The sequence below is a fragment of the Lampris incognitus genome, chromosome 12, assembly GCF_029633865.1.
Source record: "Lampris incognitus isolate fLamInc1 chromosome 12, fLamInc1.hap2, whole genome shotgun sequence".
In the NCBI taxonomy this organism is placed as follows: domain Eukaryota; kingdom Metazoa; phylum Chordata; class Actinopteri; order Lampriformes; family Lampridae; genus Lampris; species Lampris incognitus.
Window position 1 is genome coordinate 27,752,671 of NC_079222.1, and position 19,738 is coordinate 27,772,408.

At 44.8% G+C, this 19,738-nt stretch overlaps 1 protein-coding gene across 2 annotated transcripts; it reads left to right on the forward strand.

Annotated features, from left to right (window-relative positions):
• The first annotated feature begins 969 nt into the window (after positions 1–969).
• Positions 970–12,740, forward strand: LOC130121906 (myosin heavy chain, fast skeletal muscle-like). Of its 2 annotated transcripts, none has more exons than XM_056290876.1 (39): positions 970–1,176; positions 1,268–1,411; positions 1,502–1,658; positions 1,746–1,773; positions 1,869–1,980; positions 2,076–2,168; positions 2,261–2,324; positions 3,413–3,511; positions 3,608–3,711; positions 3,845–3,983; positions 4,277–4,395; positions 4,515–4,664; positions 4,778–4,948; positions 5,057–5,360; positions 5,586–5,650; positions 5,818–5,905; positions 6,012–6,129; positions 6,222–6,345; positions 6,445–6,581; positions 6,676–6,931; positions 7,051–7,293; positions 7,415–7,591; positions 7,683–7,828; positions 7,936–8,026; positions 8,122–8,511; positions 8,614–8,740; positions 8,890–9,008; positions 9,114–9,310; positions 9,430–9,613; positions 9,700–9,865; positions 10,421–10,545; positions 10,706–11,014; positions 11,103–11,306; positions 11,521–11,646; positions 11,746–11,916; positions 12,022–12,126; positions 12,224–12,319; positions 12,431–12,562; positions 12,720–12,740. In XM_056290876.1, the coding sequence occupies exons 1-39, from the start codon at positions 970–972 to the stop codon at positions 12,738–12,740; spliced, it is 5,808 nt and encodes a 1,935-aa protein (XP_056146851.1). The 2 variants fall into 2 exon arrangements, with proteins under 2 accessions (XP_056146851.1, XP_056146850.1); XM_056290875.1 differs by having other exon boundaries at positions 1,271–1,411; positions 5,577–5,650.
• Positions 12,741–19,738: the final 6,998 nt, after the last annotated feature.

Genomic DNA, 19,738 nt, shown 5'->3' on the forward strand with positions numbered 1-19,738 from the left:
ACACATGTCAGATTGAATTATCTGGTTTTAAAGCATTCATAAAAAGTTTAGAAAAGTAATACTTTTCATACTTTATTATTTAATCTCAATATTTATATCACCATCACTGTATAAAATCTGATGATGGCATATTCATTAATTAATGTGGTTAAGATGTTTTTATATATTACCTAAAATACACGTCTGTTAAATAATATCTCTCACTGTAGCACACACCGGATGTATGTGAATGGTTCATTTTTAACTCTTAAAGATGTGTAGCAGTGGGAAGTTAAGTGAAAATAAAACACACGAGAGCCTTATAAAGACATGTCCATATTTAGTTTCTGCTTGCCTGGCAAATTGACCTCAATAAAAGGAGGCTCATAATGAGGTGAGGAGGCTGCGGGGGATTTCAGACTCTTCCAACCTCTGGTAAGTCAGACTGATGGCTTCATGCATTACAGAAGGACTTTGATTCAGACTGTTTCTTAAGTGATATAACCAAAGTCTGATGTGATGTGTTTGACAACTTGAATTAAAAAGTCACTAAAAAAAGACAAAATTTATAAAATCCAATGACAGAGTTGGGCAAAAATATAACTCACAATAACACAATTTTGCTAATGAATGCTTTGAGGTTTAATAATTTAGACAGAGTAAATTCAATTGAAAAATGAAAAAAATCTAATCAACAAATTATTGTGACATTTGTTTAATTTTATGTAAAATGGACATTTACTATATCACTTAAAATCAAATTTGAATTCGCCACTTGCTCTAGTCTAGTCATAACAAATTTGTTTTCATTTAGGGTGGACACCTGTGGAAAATTTCTCTGTGATTGGGTAGAAGAAAAAAGGTGAGAATAACATAAATGTCATAATTCATAGAACCTCTCTGCCATGTTTAGATTTAAAAGTAAAACACATATTTGTGAAATAGGGGAAGAATTCATTCTTAATGGTCTGTCTATAGAAAACTACCACCATGAGTACGGACGCGGAGATGGCCGTTTATGGCAAGGCTGCCATTTATCTCCGTAAGCCTGAGAAAGAGAGGATTGAGGCTCAAAGCAAACCTTTTGATGCCAAGAGTGCTGCATATGTGGCTGATGCTAAGGAGCTGTACCTCAAATGTACAATCCTGAAGAAAGAAGGTGGCAAAGTCACCGTTAAAGTGCTTGACACCGAGGAGGTAGGTGAAAGTTCATTTAATGGAATTCAGTAAAGTCAAATTTGCAGAAAAATAATTTGAGACGAAGAGAAATTGTGCTTTCATGCTTCAGGAGAGAACAGTTAAGGAGGATGATGTGACCCCAATGAACCCTCCCAAGTTCGACAAAATTGAGGACATGGCCATGATGACCCATCTCAATGAAGCCTCTGTGCTGTATAACCTCAAAGAGCGTTATGCCGCATGGATGATTTACGTGAGAAAGCATACTGGCTAAAGAACAATATTCATCTAGGACCCATGGACAGCATATGGTAAATGTTCACCTGTCTCTCATCTCTCTTAGACCTACTCTGGGCTCTTCTGTGCCACCGTGAACCCCTACAAGTGGCTCCCAGTGTACGATTCTGAGGTTGTTGCTGCCTACAGAGGCAAAAAACGTATGGAGGCTCCACCCCATATCTTCTCTGTCTCTGACAATGCCTATCAGTTCATGCTTACTGGTATGTACTGGTCATAAAATTACAATAATTGACATTGCAATGGATTTCCTTTACATAAATGTAAAACATATGTATTTCCTTTAACAGACAGGGAGAACCAGTCTGTGTTGATCACGTACGTGTCACATTTATTGACCCTCTATAATATCAACATGATCAAAGACATTGAGTAAATTCTATTAATCTGTGTATTTATAAATCTTTACCCAGTGGAGAATCTGGTGCTGGAAAGACTGTGAACACTAAGCGTGTCATTCAGTACTTTGCCACAATCTCTGTGGGTGGAGACAAGAAGAAGGAGCAAACTTCTGGGAAGATGCAGGTCTATTTACTCAGTTAGTTTTCAAACAAATTAGAAACATTCCTGGAGTTAAATATGTGCTGACATCAATATTATATCTAAAACTCCACTTGTAGGGCTCACTGGAGGATCAGATTATTGCAGCCAATCCCTTGCTGGAAGCCTACGGTAATGCCAAGACTGTGAGGAATGACAACTCCTCTCGCTTTGTAAGTGTGGATGGCTACAAATGTATATTGAATGTTCTGGATTGTATAATGCTTCTGTAGTGGGATACTAAAAATGATCCTTTTCCTGACAGGGTAAATTCATCAGAATCCATTTTGGCACTACTGGTAAACTGTCTAGTGCCGATATTGAGACTTGTAAGTATCAATCACATGTGCTAAAGTTAAGCAGTAGTACACAGGAAGATGTGTTATTGCAAATAACATCACAGGCTGTGATTTGTTTATAGGCACAAACTAAAAGAAAGTGGCACACATTAGGACAGCCATGCTCTTATTGCAATTACACACAACCTCATGTTCTATTGTTTTTACACAACATTTTAACAAACTTAAGAAAATAAATCCAGAAATACTCTTTTTTTATATTTTTTTTTCTTGGTAAATGCTTTTATGATATGAGCAATTTCTTCCACCAAAGAATGTGGTTCCACCACAAGTGGCTTATTGCTATGAAACTAAGACTACAGAATACAGAGAAAACATATGTCACTTGCAAATTTGTAAATAAACACTTTGTAACACAGCAAAAAATAACATTATTAAAATGACTAATAACAAACATGTAGAGGAGCTCAAGCAGGAGTCGTGACAACTTTCTCTTTCGGCTACACAACATGCACCATTTATTCCTTCACCATTACAACAACAACACCTTTGATCGTGAGCTGCTTGGCCTTTTCCTCGTTGTTAGGCACTTTCATTTCCTACTAGCTCAATAAGGGGAATTATGTATCCCTATAACTACTACAAACACAAATTTAATAGCAACTTAGAAAACACTGCTGGCTAGCTGGCTGCTTTTTAGTAAAATAATTATTTTTGCAGGTAAATGTTTATCTTTACACTGCAGTTCATTGTGCAATTACAAAACGTGTGCTTAAGGATTAATATCAATTTACAGATTTCTACATTGGTGTCCTCCAGTTCCAGTTAATATACCAAAATATATGGATAAATTAACACTAAACCAAATTGTACAATTTGATACGTATCCATTGTTGACAAGGTCACTTGATGACAAACGCTGAAATCAGCTGTTGATGAAATCAGCCATTACAAGCAGAATAGTAGAAGTGAAGTGATACAACACCCGTGACATTATCGTAAATAATGCAGATCTCTCAGCCAATCAGATTGCTTGATCACAAACCACGGTTGCATACATTATTACAATATTGGTTGGTTAGATTGCCTACATATTTAACCATGGATAACGCTTACAGATCTGCTGGAGAAGTCCAGAGTGACATTCCAGCTTCCAGATGAAAGAGGCTACCACATCTTCTACCAGATGATGACCAACCACAAACCTGAGCTGATTGGTGAGCTGAAAAACAGCACATGGAAAATGACTAAAAACTAAGTTGTTAAATGCTTTCACGTGTCACTTAAACCCTTCAACCTTTTTAAATTCACAGAAATGACGCTCATCACCACCAACCCATATGACTTCCCCATGTGCAGCCAGGGTCAGATCACTGTGGCTAGCATTGATGACAAAGAAGAGTTGGTTGCTACTGATGTTAGTGATCTTCCCTTTAATATCCAATATACATTTTCTTAGCTTTTGTCTTTTCAGTATGTGACCACAATTTACTGTAAATTATCTCTAAAATGATTTCTGTACACAATGTCAACACCTGTTGTAAATACAGACAGCCATTGATATCCTGGGCTTCAGCAATGAGGAGAAGATGTACATCTATAAGCTGACAGGTGCTGTGCTTCACCATGGTAACATGAAGTTCAAGCAGAAGCAGCGTGAGGAGCAGGCTGAGCCAGATGGCACAGAGGGTGAGTATTACATTTATTTAAAATGGTGCTGTTTCATTGATGTTGAAGATTTTATTTTCTTTGATGAAACATTTAACAATTATTGTCACAACAATTATTATTAGGTTAATACTCCTGCCATTGCCCTTGTCCATGGTACTGGTCATAGAAAATGAATCTGTCCCCGTGCGCTGCTGCACTGTTCCTACGTAGTTAGGATGGGTCAATTGCACAGGACTCATTTCTGCACGGGGTTTGATAAAGTTACCTTCATGAATCTTGATTGTGTATATGTATTGTATATGACTCTTCAGATGCTGACAAGGTAGCCTATCTACTGGGCCTGAACTCTGCTGACATGCTGAAGGCTCTGTGCTACCCCAGAGTGAAGGTTGGAAATGAGTTCGTCACAAAAGGACAGACTGTGCCTCAGGTGAGCACTGTGCCTTTATATTTGCCTATACCACTCTGTTTTTGAATTGATTTCAGTAATTCTCTCTCTACTTATTAAACAATTTCAATTATGTTTAATCATATTACTGGTTTCTATAGGTTCATAACTCAGTGAGTGCCCTGGCTAAGTCTATCTATGAGAGGATGTTCTTGTGGATGGTCATCCGTATCAATCAGATGCTGGACACCAAGCAGCCAAGGCAGTTCTTCATTGGTGTCCTGGACATTGCTGGTTTTGAGATCTTTGATGTAAATTTACATTCATCTTTAAACTCATCTTTAAGAGGTTGATTAATTTCAAGATATCATTTTTTACTCTTTTAACTATTAACTTATAACAACGAGCCATTTCTCGTTTTCAGTTCAACAGCATGGAGCAACTGTGCATCAACTTCACCAATGAGAAGCTGCAGCAGTTCTTCAATCACCACATGTTTGTTCTGGAGCAAGAAGAGTACAAGAAGGAGGGTATCATTTGGGAGTTTATTGATTTTGGCATGGATTTGGCTGCCTGTATTGAGCTTATTGAGAAGGTAAACCATCAACCTTGAATTTTCGATAATGGATATTTCAATATTGTAATTAATCATAGTGTGCATAGTGTCAAAAATCACGTACTTTTCTTCTTTCATATACCGTAGCCCATGGGTATCTTCTCCATCCTTGAAGAGGAGTGCATGTTCCCCAAGGCTTCAGACACGACCTTCAAAAACAAGCTGTATGACCAGCATCTTGGAAAGACCAAAGCTTTTGAGAAGCCAAAACCTGCCAAGGGCAAGGCTGAGGCCCACTTCTCTCTGGTGCACTATGCTGGAACTGTGGACTACAATATCGCTGGGTGGCTGGACAAGAACAAGGATCCTCTGAACGACTCCGTTGTGCAGCTGTACCAGAAGTCCGCAGTTAAATTGCTGCCTGTTCTGTATCCCCCTGTTGCTGCTGAAGGTAAAATATCAGCAAATGGAATTGTAATTTTATATGTTCAACAGATGTTTTCCTTTTTGTTTTCATTTTTATGTCCTGTCATAGTGATGTATTTTGTTAGTAATACTCAGTTTTTATATGTCTATTAAAGTCTTCTTTAGGATAACCTGAAAATGTTTTGACCATAACTGAAAATAAACAATATTTATCATAAAAGATTGTGATATTTGAAAACAGAGTCTGGAGGTGGTGGCAAGAAGGGAGGCAAGAAGAAGGGTGGTTCTATGCAGACTGTGTCTTCACAGTTCAGAGTAAGTTTCAAGATAAGATAAACACTGTATAGTTAATAACTTGGTATGCTATTGTGTGTGTGTGTGTGTGTGTGTGTATATTTATATATATATATATATATATATATATATATATATATATATACATACATAAATGAATAACTTTTTTTTAAATTTCCTTCATACAGGAAAACTTGGGAAAGCTGATGACTAACTTGAGAAGCACCCATCCTCACTTTGTGCGTTGCTTGATTCCCAATGAGTCAAAAACTCCAGGTACCTTGACTGTGAAAAACGCTCTTGTCACAGTAGAGTAGGGCAGTTTAATATTTCAATGAAACTTAAAGGATGGATGGAATTATGATTTTGTATTTTTTTACAGGTCTGATGGAGAACTTCTTGGTTATCCATCAGCTGAGGTGTAACGGTGTACTGGAGGGTATCAGAATTTGTAGAAAAGGTTTCCCCAGCAGAATCCTCTATGGTGACTTTAAGCAGAGGTAATCATTGAACGTTCATCAGTGCTGAGGTTTATTAAGCACAAATCGTACAAAGTATTACCAAGACATTGTCATGAACTCTTTTACAAAAGGTACAAAGTGCTGAATGCCAGTGTTATCCCTGAGGGCCAGTTCATTGACAACAAGAAGGCTTCTGAGAAGCTTCTTGGGTCAATTGATGTTGATCACGAACAGTACAAGTTTGGACACACCAAGGTAAACATTACGGTCTTATATCATGATGAAACAATAAAATTGAATTCCATTTCATAACTGAATAACAGCTGATTATGATATGTGCTTTACCCTCCTCAGGTGTTCTTCAAAGCTGGTCTGCTGGGTACTCTTGAGGAGATGCGAGATGAGAAGCTTGCTGCTCTGGTAACCATGACTCAGGCCCTCTGCCGTGGTTACCTAATGAGAAAGGAGTTTGTTAAAATGATGGAACGCAGGTATGTTCCAAGAAATAAACTCAGTAATACAAATTCTTGAAATATGAAGTCTCAGGATGGTGTTGTCCATAACAGAAATTGATTACTCCCTTAGGGAAGCCATTTACACCATACAGTACAACATCCGCTCTTTCATGAATGTTAAACACTGGCCATGGATGAAGGTGTACTACAAGATCAAGCCTCTTCTGAAGAGTGCTGAAACTGAGAAGGAGCTTGCCCAGATGAAGGAGAACTATGAGAAAATGAAGTCAGATCTGGCTGCTGCTCTGGCCAAGAAGAAGGAACTAGAGGAAAAGATGGTTTCGCTTCTGCAAGAGAAGAATGACCTGCAGCTGCAAGTGGCATCTGTTAGTAGACTACAATACATAGCTTTAAGTCTGACTTTAAACAGAGCTGATGTTGACATATCCTACATGTTATTTAATTGTTGTAGTAGTTTTTTTTTCATTGTTTATTTCTTGCCTAGGAATCAGAGAATCTGTCAGATGCTGAGGAGAGGTGTGAAGGACTTATCAAGAGCAAGATCCAACTGGAGGCTAAACTCAAAGAGACAACTGAGAGACTGGAGGATGAGGAGGAAATTAATGCTGAGCTGACTGCCAAGAAGAGGAAGTTGGAGGATGAATGCTCTGAGCTTAAGAAAGATATTGATGACCTGGAGCTTACCTTGGCCAAAGTGGAGAAGGAGAAACATGCCACCGAGAACAAGGTTCATGAATGTTCATTTATTCTGCTATCAACAAGAATTAATATTCATAGAATAATCTGCAATTTATATTATCTGTCGTGATCCATCCATGTCTTTTATTTCATTTTATTTGTATATGTAGGTGAAGAACCTGACTGAGGAGATGGCCTCTCAGGATGAAAGCATTGCTAAGCTGACAAAGGAGAAAAAAGCCCTTCAAGAGGCACATCAACAGACCCTTGATGATCTACAGGCAGAAGAAGATAAAGTCAATACTTTGACCAAATCCAAAACCAAGCTTGAGCAGCAAGTGGATGATGTGAGGCTTTTGAAAGTTTAATTACGTACTAAGATTTTTATAAGAGATATTTTTACTCTTGAACTTTAATAACAAACATGTTGATTTGCAGCTTGAAGGTTCACTGGAGCAAGAGAAGAAGCTCCGCATGGACCTTGAGAGAGCCAAGAGGAAGCTTGAGGGTGATCTGAAACTGGCTCAGGAATCCATCATGGACCTTGAGAATGACAAACAGCAGTCTGAGGAGAAACTGAAGAAGTAATTGTTTCAATAAGAATTGTGGCAAAGATTTTATAATACATTTAAAGTATACATTTTGGGATTAAATTCTTACACATGAGCTAACTGTACAATATATTAATTAGGAAAGACTTTGAGACAAGCCAGCTTCTGAGTAAGATTGAGGATGAACAATCTTTGGGTGCTCAGCTACAAAAGAAGATCAAGGAGCTCCAGGTTTTTTCAAGTCTTTATTATATCTTGATTCTATTCTTGAAGCATACACTGTTATTTGTAAAAGTTTATATTTTAATACAATATTCGTTTTAAAGGCTCGCATTGAGGAACTGGAGGAAGAGATTGAGGCTGAGCGTGCTGCTCGTGCCAAGGTTGAGAAGCAAAGAGCTGACCTCTCCAGGGAACTTGAAGAGATCAGCGAGAGACTTGAGGAGGCTGGAGGAGCCACTGCCGCTCAGATTGAGATGAACAAGAAGCGTGAAGCTGAGTTCCAGAAGCTGCGTCGTGACCTGGAGGAGTCTACTTTGCAACATGAAGCAACTGCTGCTGCACTCCGCAAGAAACAGGCTGACAGTGTCGCAGAGCTGGGAGAGCAGATCGACAACCTGCAGCGTGTCAAGCAGAAGCTTGAGAAGGAGAAGAGTGAATACAAGATGGAAATTGATGACCTCTCCAGCAACATGGAGGCCGTTGCAAAGGCCAAGGTATAATGCTGTTCTTACATGTAAATTCTGTAATGCAAATTTTGGAAAAAAGTCTAAAAAATGGGAATACCTTTCCTTGACTATTCCATTTTTAATTAACAGGGAAATCTTGAAAAGATGTGCCGCACCCTTGAAGACCAGCTTAGCGAACTCAAAGCTAAGAATGATGAGAATGTTCGCCAAATAAATGATATAAGCGCTCAGAGGGCAAGGCTGATGACAGAGAATGGTACGTACTGCCTTCCAAATATATTTTTGTGTTCATAAAAATGTGAATTACTGTACAGACTTATAGGGACTGTATTTCTTTGAGAAACATCTATTCTGAGCCATAGCAAATAAAATCTTGATAAAAAGAGTAATTTAATTTCCAACCAGGTGAGTTTGGTCGTCAGCTTGAAGAGAAGGAGGCTCTGGTCTCCCAGCTGACCAGAGGAAAACAGGCCTTCACACAGCAGATTGAAGAGCTGAAGAGACAGATAGAGGAGGAGGTTAAAGTGAGTAATGATTTACACTTTAGATTTCATATGAATTTCAAAGGGAATTGTATGTTCATTAAATTGTTTACTAAAAAAACAAAACAAAACAAAAACCTTATCTAGGCCAAGAATGCTCTTGCCCATGGTGTGCAATCCGCTCGCCATGACTGTGATCTTCTGAGGGAGCAGTTCGAAGAGGAGCAGGAGGCCAAGGCTGAGCTGCAACGTGGAATGTCTAAGGCCAACAGCGAAGTGGCCCAGTGGAGAACCAAGTATGAAACTGATGCTATCCAGCGCACTGAGGAGCTGGAGGAGTCTAAGTGAGTCAATTATTCATTTTTTGTTATTCATCTCTATTTAATTGTTTTTTTCATTTATTTTTTTTTAATTTGACTTCTTCCCTCTTATATACGTGATTACATTGACAACTTTTTAACAGGAAAAAGCTTGCCCAGCGCCTCCAGGAGGCTGAGGAGCAGATCGAGGCTGTGAATTCCAAGTGTGCCTCTCTGGAGAAGACCAAACAGAGACTCCAGGGTGAAGTTGAGGACCTCATGATTGATGTGGAGAGAGCAAACGGTCTTGCTGCAAACCTTGACAAAAAGCAGAGAAACTTTGATAAGGTGTGATCATGTGTATCCCTATTCATGCTATAGCCACTGAAAGGAGAACTTTTTACCTTACTAATTTTCCCACAATTATTAAACAGGTCTTGGCAGAATGGAAACAGAAATATGAGGAGGGTCAGGCAGAGCTTGAAGGAGCTCAGAAAGAGTCTCGTTCTCTCAGCACTGAGCTGTTCAAGATGAAGAACTCCTATGAGGAGGCTCTGGACCAGCTGGAGACCATGAAGCGTGAGAACAAGAACCTGCAACGTGAGTATTTACTATAATAATTGGCAATTATATTTGGTATAACATTTGCGTATATTAGGCTGAATGAATGACTTAAAATGAATTAAATCTATCCCCGTTAAAGTGTCACTCTGAAAAGAGAAACAATTTATTTACAATTCGTGCTGTAAGAGCATGGAACAAACTTCCAAAGGATGTGGCGTAGGCTCCTTCAGTTAATTCTTTTAAAAATAGATTAGATAAATTTTAGTCAACAAAGGACTTTTTACACAATTATAATGCTGAGTTGTGATCATTGTGAGTATTGTGTGACTATGATTATTTGTGAGACTAATATATTTGAGAGAATATTGTATTTATGTGATTTGTGATTATTTGTGAGATTATTGTGATTTTAATAACTATATTGTGGTTGTTTTTTGTATGGCTCTTTGTTTTAATTTGTCGAGTCTGGTGTAGAGGATTTGTATCCTGTGCCAGAAAATGTTTTATTAAATGTCATTGAATTAAATTTCATTAAATGACATAGACCACTATTCAGTCTTATCAATACTAAACCTATGTATCCCTCTGCAGAGGAGATCTCAGATCTGACTGAGCAGATTGGTGAGGTCGGAAAGAGCATCCATGAGCTGGAGAAAGCCAAGAAGCAGGTGGACACAGAGAAGGCTGAGATCCAGACAGCTCTTGAGGAGGCTGAGGTAAGATCATCATTAACTGGAAAGAGTTTAACATTTGCAATGGACAGGGTTTTTTTGTTGTTTGTTTTTTGTCAGTGAAATTTCTGTAATAGCACAGAGGCAAACACTACAAAACATTCAAAAGTCAAGAAGAGCCCTTCATTAACAATTCTGATTTTAGGGAACTCTGGAACATGAAGAGTCCAAGATTCTGCGTGTCCAGCTGGAACTCAACCAAATTAAGGGTGAGGTTGACAGGAAACTGGCAGAGAAGGATGAGGAGATGGAGCAAATCAAGAGGAACAGCCAGAGGGTTATTGACTCCATGCAGAGCACTCTGGACTCTGAGGTCAGGAGCAGGAATGATGCCCTGAGAATTAAGAAGAAGATGGAGGGAGACCTGAATGAGATGGAGATTCAGCTGAGCCATGCTAACCGCCAGGCTGCTGAGGCCCAGAAGCAGCTGAGGAATGTTCAGGGACAACTTAAGGTAAATTACATAACAACTGTAGAAACAACCACTGTATATCATTCAATGGGATTTTTTAACTCTTTCTTTATCAACATTTTCACACAAGGATGCCCAGTTGCACCTTGATGATGCTCTCAGAGCACAGGAGGATCTGAAGGAGCAGGCTGCCATGGTGGACCGTAGAAATGGTCTCATGGTGGCTGAAATTGAGGAGCTGAGGGCTGCTCTGGAACAGACAGAGAGAGGCCGCAAAGTGGCTGAACAAGAGCTGGTGGATGCCAGTGAACGTGTTGGTCTGTTGCACTCTCAGGTAAGCAAATAAACTATTTATACTGATTTGGGTTGATCCATTGCATTATCTGCATCTCATTGAGAATATGTTTGTGTGTGTGTGTGTGTGTGTGTGTGTGTGTGTGTGTGTGTGTGTGTGTGTGTGTGTGTGTGTGTGTGTGTGTGTGTGTGTGTGTGTGTGTGTGTGTGTGTGTGTGTTTAAAGTCATCAGTAAAATTAAACTATTTTTTCAGAATACAAGCCTTCTGAACACAAAGAAGAAGCTTGAGGCTGACCTCGTTCAAGTCCAAAGTGAAGTGGATGACACTGTTCAAGAAGCCAGAAATGCTGAAGAGAAGGCCAAGAAGGCCATCACTGATGTAGGTTTGCATTGTATTTGATAGTCTTTTTAATCCACAAATTTGGAGGATCACACATCACTTATAAAACTACAAATGAATAACATGATTAATTTTTAGGCTGCTATGATGGCTGAGGAGCTGAAGAAAGAACAGGATACAAGTGCTCACCTAGAGAGGATGAAGAAGAACCTGGAGGTCACTGTCAAGGACCTGCAGCATCGCCTAGATGAAGCTGAGAACCTGGCCATGAAGGGGGGCAAGAAGCAACTCCAGAAACTGGAATCTAGGGTAAGATAAAACAAGAAACACGACATGACAAGACATATGTAATTTAACCAATGAACAAACATTAGAGAATAAACTGTGTTCTTAATGTCTAATTTTTGTCTGAAGGTACATGAGCTGGAAACAGAAGTTGAGGCTGAACAGAGACGTGGAGCAGATGCTGTTAAGGGTGTTCGCAAATATGAGAGGAGGGTGAAGGAACTTACTTACCAGGTATGTTATCTTCATCTCAAATTCAACCTATCAATTAACTTCATGACCACAATCAAATAAACTCTTACTTAAATATGAAATTTCCTATTTACTTTAGACTGAAGAGGACAAAAAGAATGTCACTAGGCTGCAGGATCTAGTAGACAAACTTCAGCTGAAGGTGAAAGCCTACAAGAGGCAGGCTGAGGAAGCGGTAAGGTTTAATTCCAGTAACATGACATTGTTCTTGCCATGTTTTAAATTAAAACACTTTAAGTGACATCCATGTAATTCATAACCGATGCCATTTGTGATGGTTTTACAGGAGGAACAGGCCAACTCTTACCTGTCCAAGTGCAGGAAGGTTCAGCATGAACTGGAGGAGGCTGAGGAACGTGCTGACATCGCTGAGTCTCAAGTCAACAAACTGAGAGCTAAGAGCCGGGACTCTGGCAAGGTAAATGTGTGTAAGAGTATAAATGATAGTCAATATGCGTGATATGAAATAATTTTCATTTAGATAAATATTACATATATAAGAAATTCATGTGATATGACTTGTAAATGTCCTTAATATACATTTTTAATGCATTCTATTTCTTATATCTTTGCAGGGAAAAGAAGCTGCTGAATAGATTTGCTTACTTTTCTCATTAAGAAGTCATAAAATATGATTCTCTGTTGTCAATAAATGTTGCTAAAAATAATTCTCTTGTTGACGCATTATTTTATTTGACTGACCAAGCAGGATTTATGCTACGTATATGCTGTATTAGAGTCTCCAGTTAGTTGAAATGTTTATCTTTCGTGAAGGATAATCGATATAAAGTGGCCATCCACTGTATGTGTAGCCTTGGCCAACAAACACCATATTTAAGACCACGCTATTAAGAAACAAAAGTCAGAAAACGGTGGTAGTCATGATGCATCTGAAACGGCATCTGTAACCAGACTTGTTGGCAATAATCAAAAATCCAGTTTAGACCATTACTCTGCACTGGAGAGTTTTTCTCTAGGACAGCAATGAATGAACTTCGTGAAGCGTGTGTGTGTGTGTGAGAGAGAGAGAGAGAGAGAGAGAGAGAGAGAGAGAGAGAGAGAGAGAGAGAGAGAGAGAGAGAGAGAGAGAGAGAGAGAGAGAGAGAGAGAGAGAGAGAGAGAGAGAGAGAGAGAGAGAGAGAGAGAGAGAGAGCGCGAGGGAAACGTTTGCTCAACTGGTTCTCATACCAAGAGATGTTTGCGCAACCGGTTGTCATTACCAGGTCGTCAAATACCGACGCTTTGACACGCCTCTCTGTGTGTGATACCGGCGCAACAATGAACCCTTTAGCTTGTGCGTGCGTTCAACTAACTTCAATGTAAACCGATCCGCGGCAATATTTGACATTCAGAGCAACTGCTCCGGTCACTCCAATATCAACCCTATGTACCGCGGCGTTATGTAGTAGTAGTATGTAGTAGTATCTATTGTATTCAGAAATCACGTCAGGACACAGCGCTGTCGCTCGACACAACCTCTCCGTGGCATTCTTTATTTAGACTGACACAGCATCAAAGGCAGACCCGATCAAACAACCCAGAGCCCGCAGGCATCACCAATCGATCCCAGCACAATAGAACAGCACCAAATCAAATGCAGCACTGTCGATGTGTGCATACATAACATTCCCCCCCCCCCCCGGCAGGATTTCAAACATGAAAGGTTGACACAAAGTCCTCTAGGTGGCCAGGGCGTAAACGTGTGCGAACAGGTCGCGGGGCGGCCTGAGGCTGGTCAGGCCGAGGTGGGGAGGGAGATGGCAGGGGAAGCTGAGGCCCAGAAATGTCTGGGGCCCGTGTAGGAGCTGCATGAAGCCCCGGGGCGTCTCGCCATGCTGAGGGAATGGCTATGGTTGTGTCACCAGCTGTGTGTGGCGGAGCTGACACCTTCCGTAGACGACTGGAGTGCCACCGAGTGCCATCGCTGAGGAGGTAAGTGGCTGGGCCCAGCTGACGGGTGACTTGGAGAGGAGAGGACCAGTATGAAGCCATTTTATTGTCCCTGTGGGGCCTGCGGACCCTGACCCAGTCTGACACATTGATGTCTGGCACCCTGGTTCGTTTTGACTGGTCAAACCGTTGCTTCATCCGCGTCTGCTGACGAGTGACTGAGGCTCTGACCCCAGAGGGAGGTGCCTGAGGTGTGGAGGGGCGGAGCCTGTCAAGGGGCATGCACAGTTCCCGGCCTAGCATGAGAGAGGCTGGGGAGACGCCTGTGGTCGAGTGCTGTGTGGCCCGATAGTGCAGCAGAGTGTGACGGATGGCCTGCGTGAAAGAGCACCCTTGGGCCATGTGTGCTCTGAGGCCGTTCTTCAGTGACTGGTGAAAACGTTCAACGCCGCCATTGGCCTGGGGGTGGTAGTACGCAGTGCGTATATGACGGATGCCCTTGCTGTCGAGATAAGCAGTGAACTCAGCAGAGACCAGCTGAGGGCCGTTGTCAGTGGTGATGGCCTTTGGGAGGCCCCAGCGAGAGAAAAGAGAGTCCAGGAAGTCGATGATGATCTGTGAGGTCACAGTGCCGGAAGTGGTGAGTTCAGGCCATTTTGAGTGTAGATCGTAGGCGACCACCATGAAGCGTTGGTGGTGGGGAACTCCATGGATCTCACCACAAATGTCCAACTGCAGGTGTTCCCAGGGCTGAGAGGGCCAGGCGAGAGGTTGCAGGGGTGGGGGAGCCTGGTGGCCAGTCTTGCCACTCACAAGGCAGGCAGAACAGTCCTTCACCAGAGCCTCAATATCTCTGTCTATCCCCGGCCACCACACCAGGTCTCGGCAGCGCTGTTTCAGTTTCACAATGCCCAGGTGGCCTTCATGCGCCGTATTCAAAACACGTGCACGGAGAGCAGCTGGGACCACTGTGCAAAACCCACGTGCCACGCAGGTGTCGTTCCAGCAGGAGAGCTCCTGTCTGACTCGGGCGAACGTAGCCAGCTCCTCTGGGACCTTGTGAGGCCAGCCGTTCTGGATGTAGGTGCGGAGCTGGGAGAGGACAGGGTCCTGTTCGGAGGCTGCCCTCAGCTCCTGCAGAGAGACAGTGGCCTGGAGGGGTGTGTGTAGCATTTGGACAATGTCCTTTTCCACACAGTCAGTGTCCGTCTGTGGAGCTGGGGTGGAGACAGAGCGAGAGAGCAGGTCGGCGACAACATTGTCTCTGCCTGGGGTGAACTGCAGGCTGAAGTTGTACTGGCGGAGGCGGTCAGACCAGCGGTGCAGCCTCAGGGGTTTGTGGCCTGTCCCAGATGTGGACAGCAGCGCTGTCAGGGCCTGGTGATCTGTCCTGAGGGTGAAGGAGCGGCCATAGAGGTAGAGGTGCCACCTTTCACAAGCCCAGATACAGGCTAACGCCTCACGCTCACCCACGGAGTACCGCTGCTCGGTCAGGTTGAGGGCACGGGAGGCGAAGGCAATGGGCTTCTCCACACCATTCTGGGTTTGAGACAGCACGGCCCCTATCGCTGTGGCTGATGCGTCACAGGTCACAAAGGTGGAGCTGGAGATGTCGAAGTGAGCCAACACTGGTGGTGAAGTCAGTTGAGTCTTAAGATCACGCACAGCGTCACTGCATGCCTTTGACCACACCCATGGCTCGTCCTTACGCAGCAGCTGGCGCAGGGAGGCTGTGGTCGCAGAGTACTGGGGAAGAAACCTCAGGTAGTAACTTGTCATACCCAGGAAGGAGGCGACCTGGGCGGCCGAGCTGGGCTCAGGGATGGCCTGAATGGCGTCCACGTTGGATTGTAGTGGAGTTACACCGCTCGCTGACAGCCGGAACCCAACGAAGTCGATGGCTGGTACAGAGAGGACACATTTCTCAGCACTGAGAGTTAGCTTGTGCTTGGACAGGGCTGCGAAGACCATGTTAAGGCGCTTGTCGTGGATTTCACTGGTGGGCCCGTGTACCACTATATCGTCCAGATAAATGGCCACGCCCAGTATGCCAGCCAGCACGGAGACCATGATTTTCTGGAAGCAGCTAGGGGCGGAGCTGAGACCGAAAGGCATCCTGGTGTAGCGAAACACTCCTGCATGTGTCACAAAGGCTGTGAGGTTTCGGCTGCTGGGGTGGAGGGGCACCTGTAAGTACCCCTGTCTGAGGTCGAGCTTGGAGAACACCTCAGAGCCATAGAACTGAGCAGTGAGTTCTTCTGAGGTGGGCAGTGGATACTTATCAGGGACCACTGCCTTATTTACTGCACGTAGATCGACGCAGACACGCAGGCCCCCCGACTTCTTCTTAGCCACCACGAGGTTTGAGACCCAAGGTGACGCGTCCACCGGTTCAATGATGCCAGCTTCCAGCAGTTGTTGCAGCTCGGCGGAGACCCCATCACGGAGAGCCAACGGGATGCGGCGCAGTGGTTGGATGACAGATTTCACAGCAGGGTTGAGGAGAGGTTGATGGGTGAAGGCAGAGAGGCAGCCCAGCCCCATAAACAGTGGCCACTTCTGCTGCCAAGGTGTGGCGACAGTCAGGATTGCTGCCCCCCTTGTGTCTAAGAGGGAAAACCCCAGAGCGGAGAACAGGTCCAGGCCCATCAGGTTGGCCCCACGGCGTGCCACATGAAAAACTGCATTGGGCACCAGCTTGGTTCCATAGCGGACAGTCAGTTGGAGAGAGCCAACCAGATCGATTTTGGAGTCACCATACCCACAGAGGACAGCTGAGGGTGCGGACAGTGGCAGTGAACCGAAAAATTGACTGTAGGTATCAACATTCAGGAGAGACACACTTGCACCGGTGTCCAACAGCAGGGGGATGCACACATCATTAATGTTGACTGTGCATGATTTGAATGACACTGGCCCAGAGCTCACCTTGTGAATGACGGCGGTTGAAGACTGGGGGGTGTGGCCCTCTGACCCAGCCGGGGAAGATCGACAGACGTTGGCAAAGTGATTGTGCTTACCGCAGCTACGGCATGTCTGGCCACGGGCAGGGCAGTTCTGAGCCCTTGAAACATGAGACCGAGACCCACAGTTACCACAGGACTGTTGAGGGCGGGGCCGAGAACGCCGTCGTTGCAGTTGCAAGACGTCCCCAGTGGAGTCGGCGCCCGCCTCGCTCTGGCTGGGTTGCGTCCCGAGGGGCAGCCGTGAGTAGAGGGAGGAGTCGTTGGCAGCTTGACTGGAGGTAGCCACTTGCTGTGTATTTAGCATAGCAGCATACTCAGCTGCTCCCTCAACCTGTAGTGCGATGGTAATTGCTCTGGACAGCAGCAGATCATCTTTTTCCAGCAGGAGAGTCTCACGCACCTTTGCGTTGTTGGTGTGTTCGATTAGCTGGTCGCGAACCATCTCGTCCTGAAGCGCGCCAAACTTGCATGAGCTAGCTAGCCCTCGCAAATTAGCTACGTACTGCCGCACAGACTCACCAGGCAGTTGGTGTCGCTGACGGAATATAAATCGCCGAAGGAGGGCACTCTGTGGAGCAGCGAAATGGGTGCTCATAAGTCCCACAGCATCGGCAAAGCTTGTGACGTTCCCCAGAGTCCCGAGCACACGATGACCCTCTGCTCCCAAGCAGTGAAGCAACAGAGCCGTCTTCCTAGCCTGGCTCACGTCGTCGAGCCCTGAGGCGATGATGTAATTTTCAAAACTATGTAGCCAGCGAGTCCATGGTACCGGAGGCTCGCCAGGTAATGCCAGGAAGGGGGCAGGTGGTGGGAGAGAGATATCAGCCATCCTCGTCGCCAATATTGTATTTAGAAATCACGTCAGGACACAGCGCTGTCGCTCGACACAACCTCTCCGTGGCATTCTTTATTTAGACTGACACAGCATCAAAGGCAGACCCGATCAAACAACCCAGAGCCCGCAGGCATCACCAATCGATCCCAGCACAATAGAACAGCACCAAATCAAATGCAGCACTGTCGATGTGTGCATACATAACAGTATCCTGTGGAAGTATTTTCCTCACTGTCAGTTCCCATTTCAAAGTTTTCTTTTAACCATACCCTCAACGTTTCTCCACACAAAAACACGAACGCGTCCTTGATTATTCAAATCCTTCGTTTGTATTGCTTGCTTTTGTTTCTTTGCACACAATCGCTGACACAAAGAGACGTACAGATCATTTATAGATATAATGCGTGTGGATCCGAATGTGCTGCACCGTTCCAGGTAAATGTAGTATGTTTCTTATGAAAGCAGATGCAGGAGTGTAGTGGTTATGGGGCTACATAATTCCCCTTATTGAGCTAGTAGTGTAGAGCCGAAGGAACGGAGAAGACCGTAGGTTCACACTTTAGCCGTGTAGGCAACTTTCTTTAATCCACGGTAAATCAGAGAGCAACCAAACCACAGCTCGACTGAGCGGAGGTGGCAAGAATAATCAGAAAACTGGCTGGACAACCATAACTTAACCCTGCGTTAACCTGCCAGGGCAACCATGACTTAACCCTTAGTTCCTGGGTTGAATTCTGTCCCCAATACGTGTCCACCACATGAGCCCCCCCAGAATTCGCCCTAGTAATCGAAGTCAGGCAGGCGCGGGGGGACAACAGGCCGTCCGCGGCGGCTCCGGATAACAGGGGCCGGAGTGTCTCTGGGAGGCATTGACGCGGGCCTGTGGAGGTCGGCCTGAGGAGCAGAAGAGGCAGCTCGGGCCTCCACGGGGGGAGGAGGCGGAGCCGGGGGACGACCGCGACGAGGAGGTTGGGCTAACTCCAACGGCTGCGTCAAGTCCAGGTGTGCGGGTTTAACTCGGTCCACTGAAACATGCTCGGCCGTGCCCCCAAAATCCACCACCAGGTGCTTAGTTCCCCGTTCCAGGACGCGGAAGGGGCCGTCATAAGGGGGTTGCAGAGGGGGGCGGTGTGCGTCGTGACGGATGAACACGTAGTCCGCTGACTGCAGACCTGGGGGCACCTGGGACACCGGCGCGCCGTGTTGGGCGGTAGGGACGGGTGTGAAAGCTCTGACCCCGTCCAGCAAGGAGGCTCGTTGGTCCACAGCTGACCAGGGACGCGTTGCATTGGGCATGAAATCGCCTGGGACTCGCAGCGGCGTGCCGTACACCAGCTCCGCAGAGGAGGCTTGTAGGTCTTCCTTCGGGGCGGTCCGCAGGCCCAGCATGACCCATGGGAGCTTGTCGACCCAGTTGCAGTCCTTGAGAGTAGCCCGAAGCGCAGCCTTCATGGACCGGTGGAAGCGCTCACATAGGCCGTTCGCCTGAGGGTGGTAGGCGGTAGTGCGATGAAGCTTGACGCCCAGAGCCTCACCCACAGCACTCCATAGCTCTGAGGTAAACTGTGGCCCGCGGTCAGATGAAAGGTCGGAAGGCGTACCGAAACGTGAGACCCACGACCCAATAAAAGCCCGGGCCACATCAGCAGACGTCGTGGATGCCAGGGGAACAGCTTCAGGCCAGCGCGTAGTCCTGTCCACCACAGTGAAGAGGTAGGTGAACCCATGGGAGGGGGGTAGGGGACCAACCAGGTCGACGTGGACATGGTCAAATCGTCTCTCCGGCACTGCGAAGCGTTCCAGGGGCGCCTTAATGTGGCGGTGTATCTTAGCCCGCTGACAGGCAACACACGAGTCGGCCCACGCTTTCACGTCTCTCTTAAGTCCCTCCCACACAAACTTA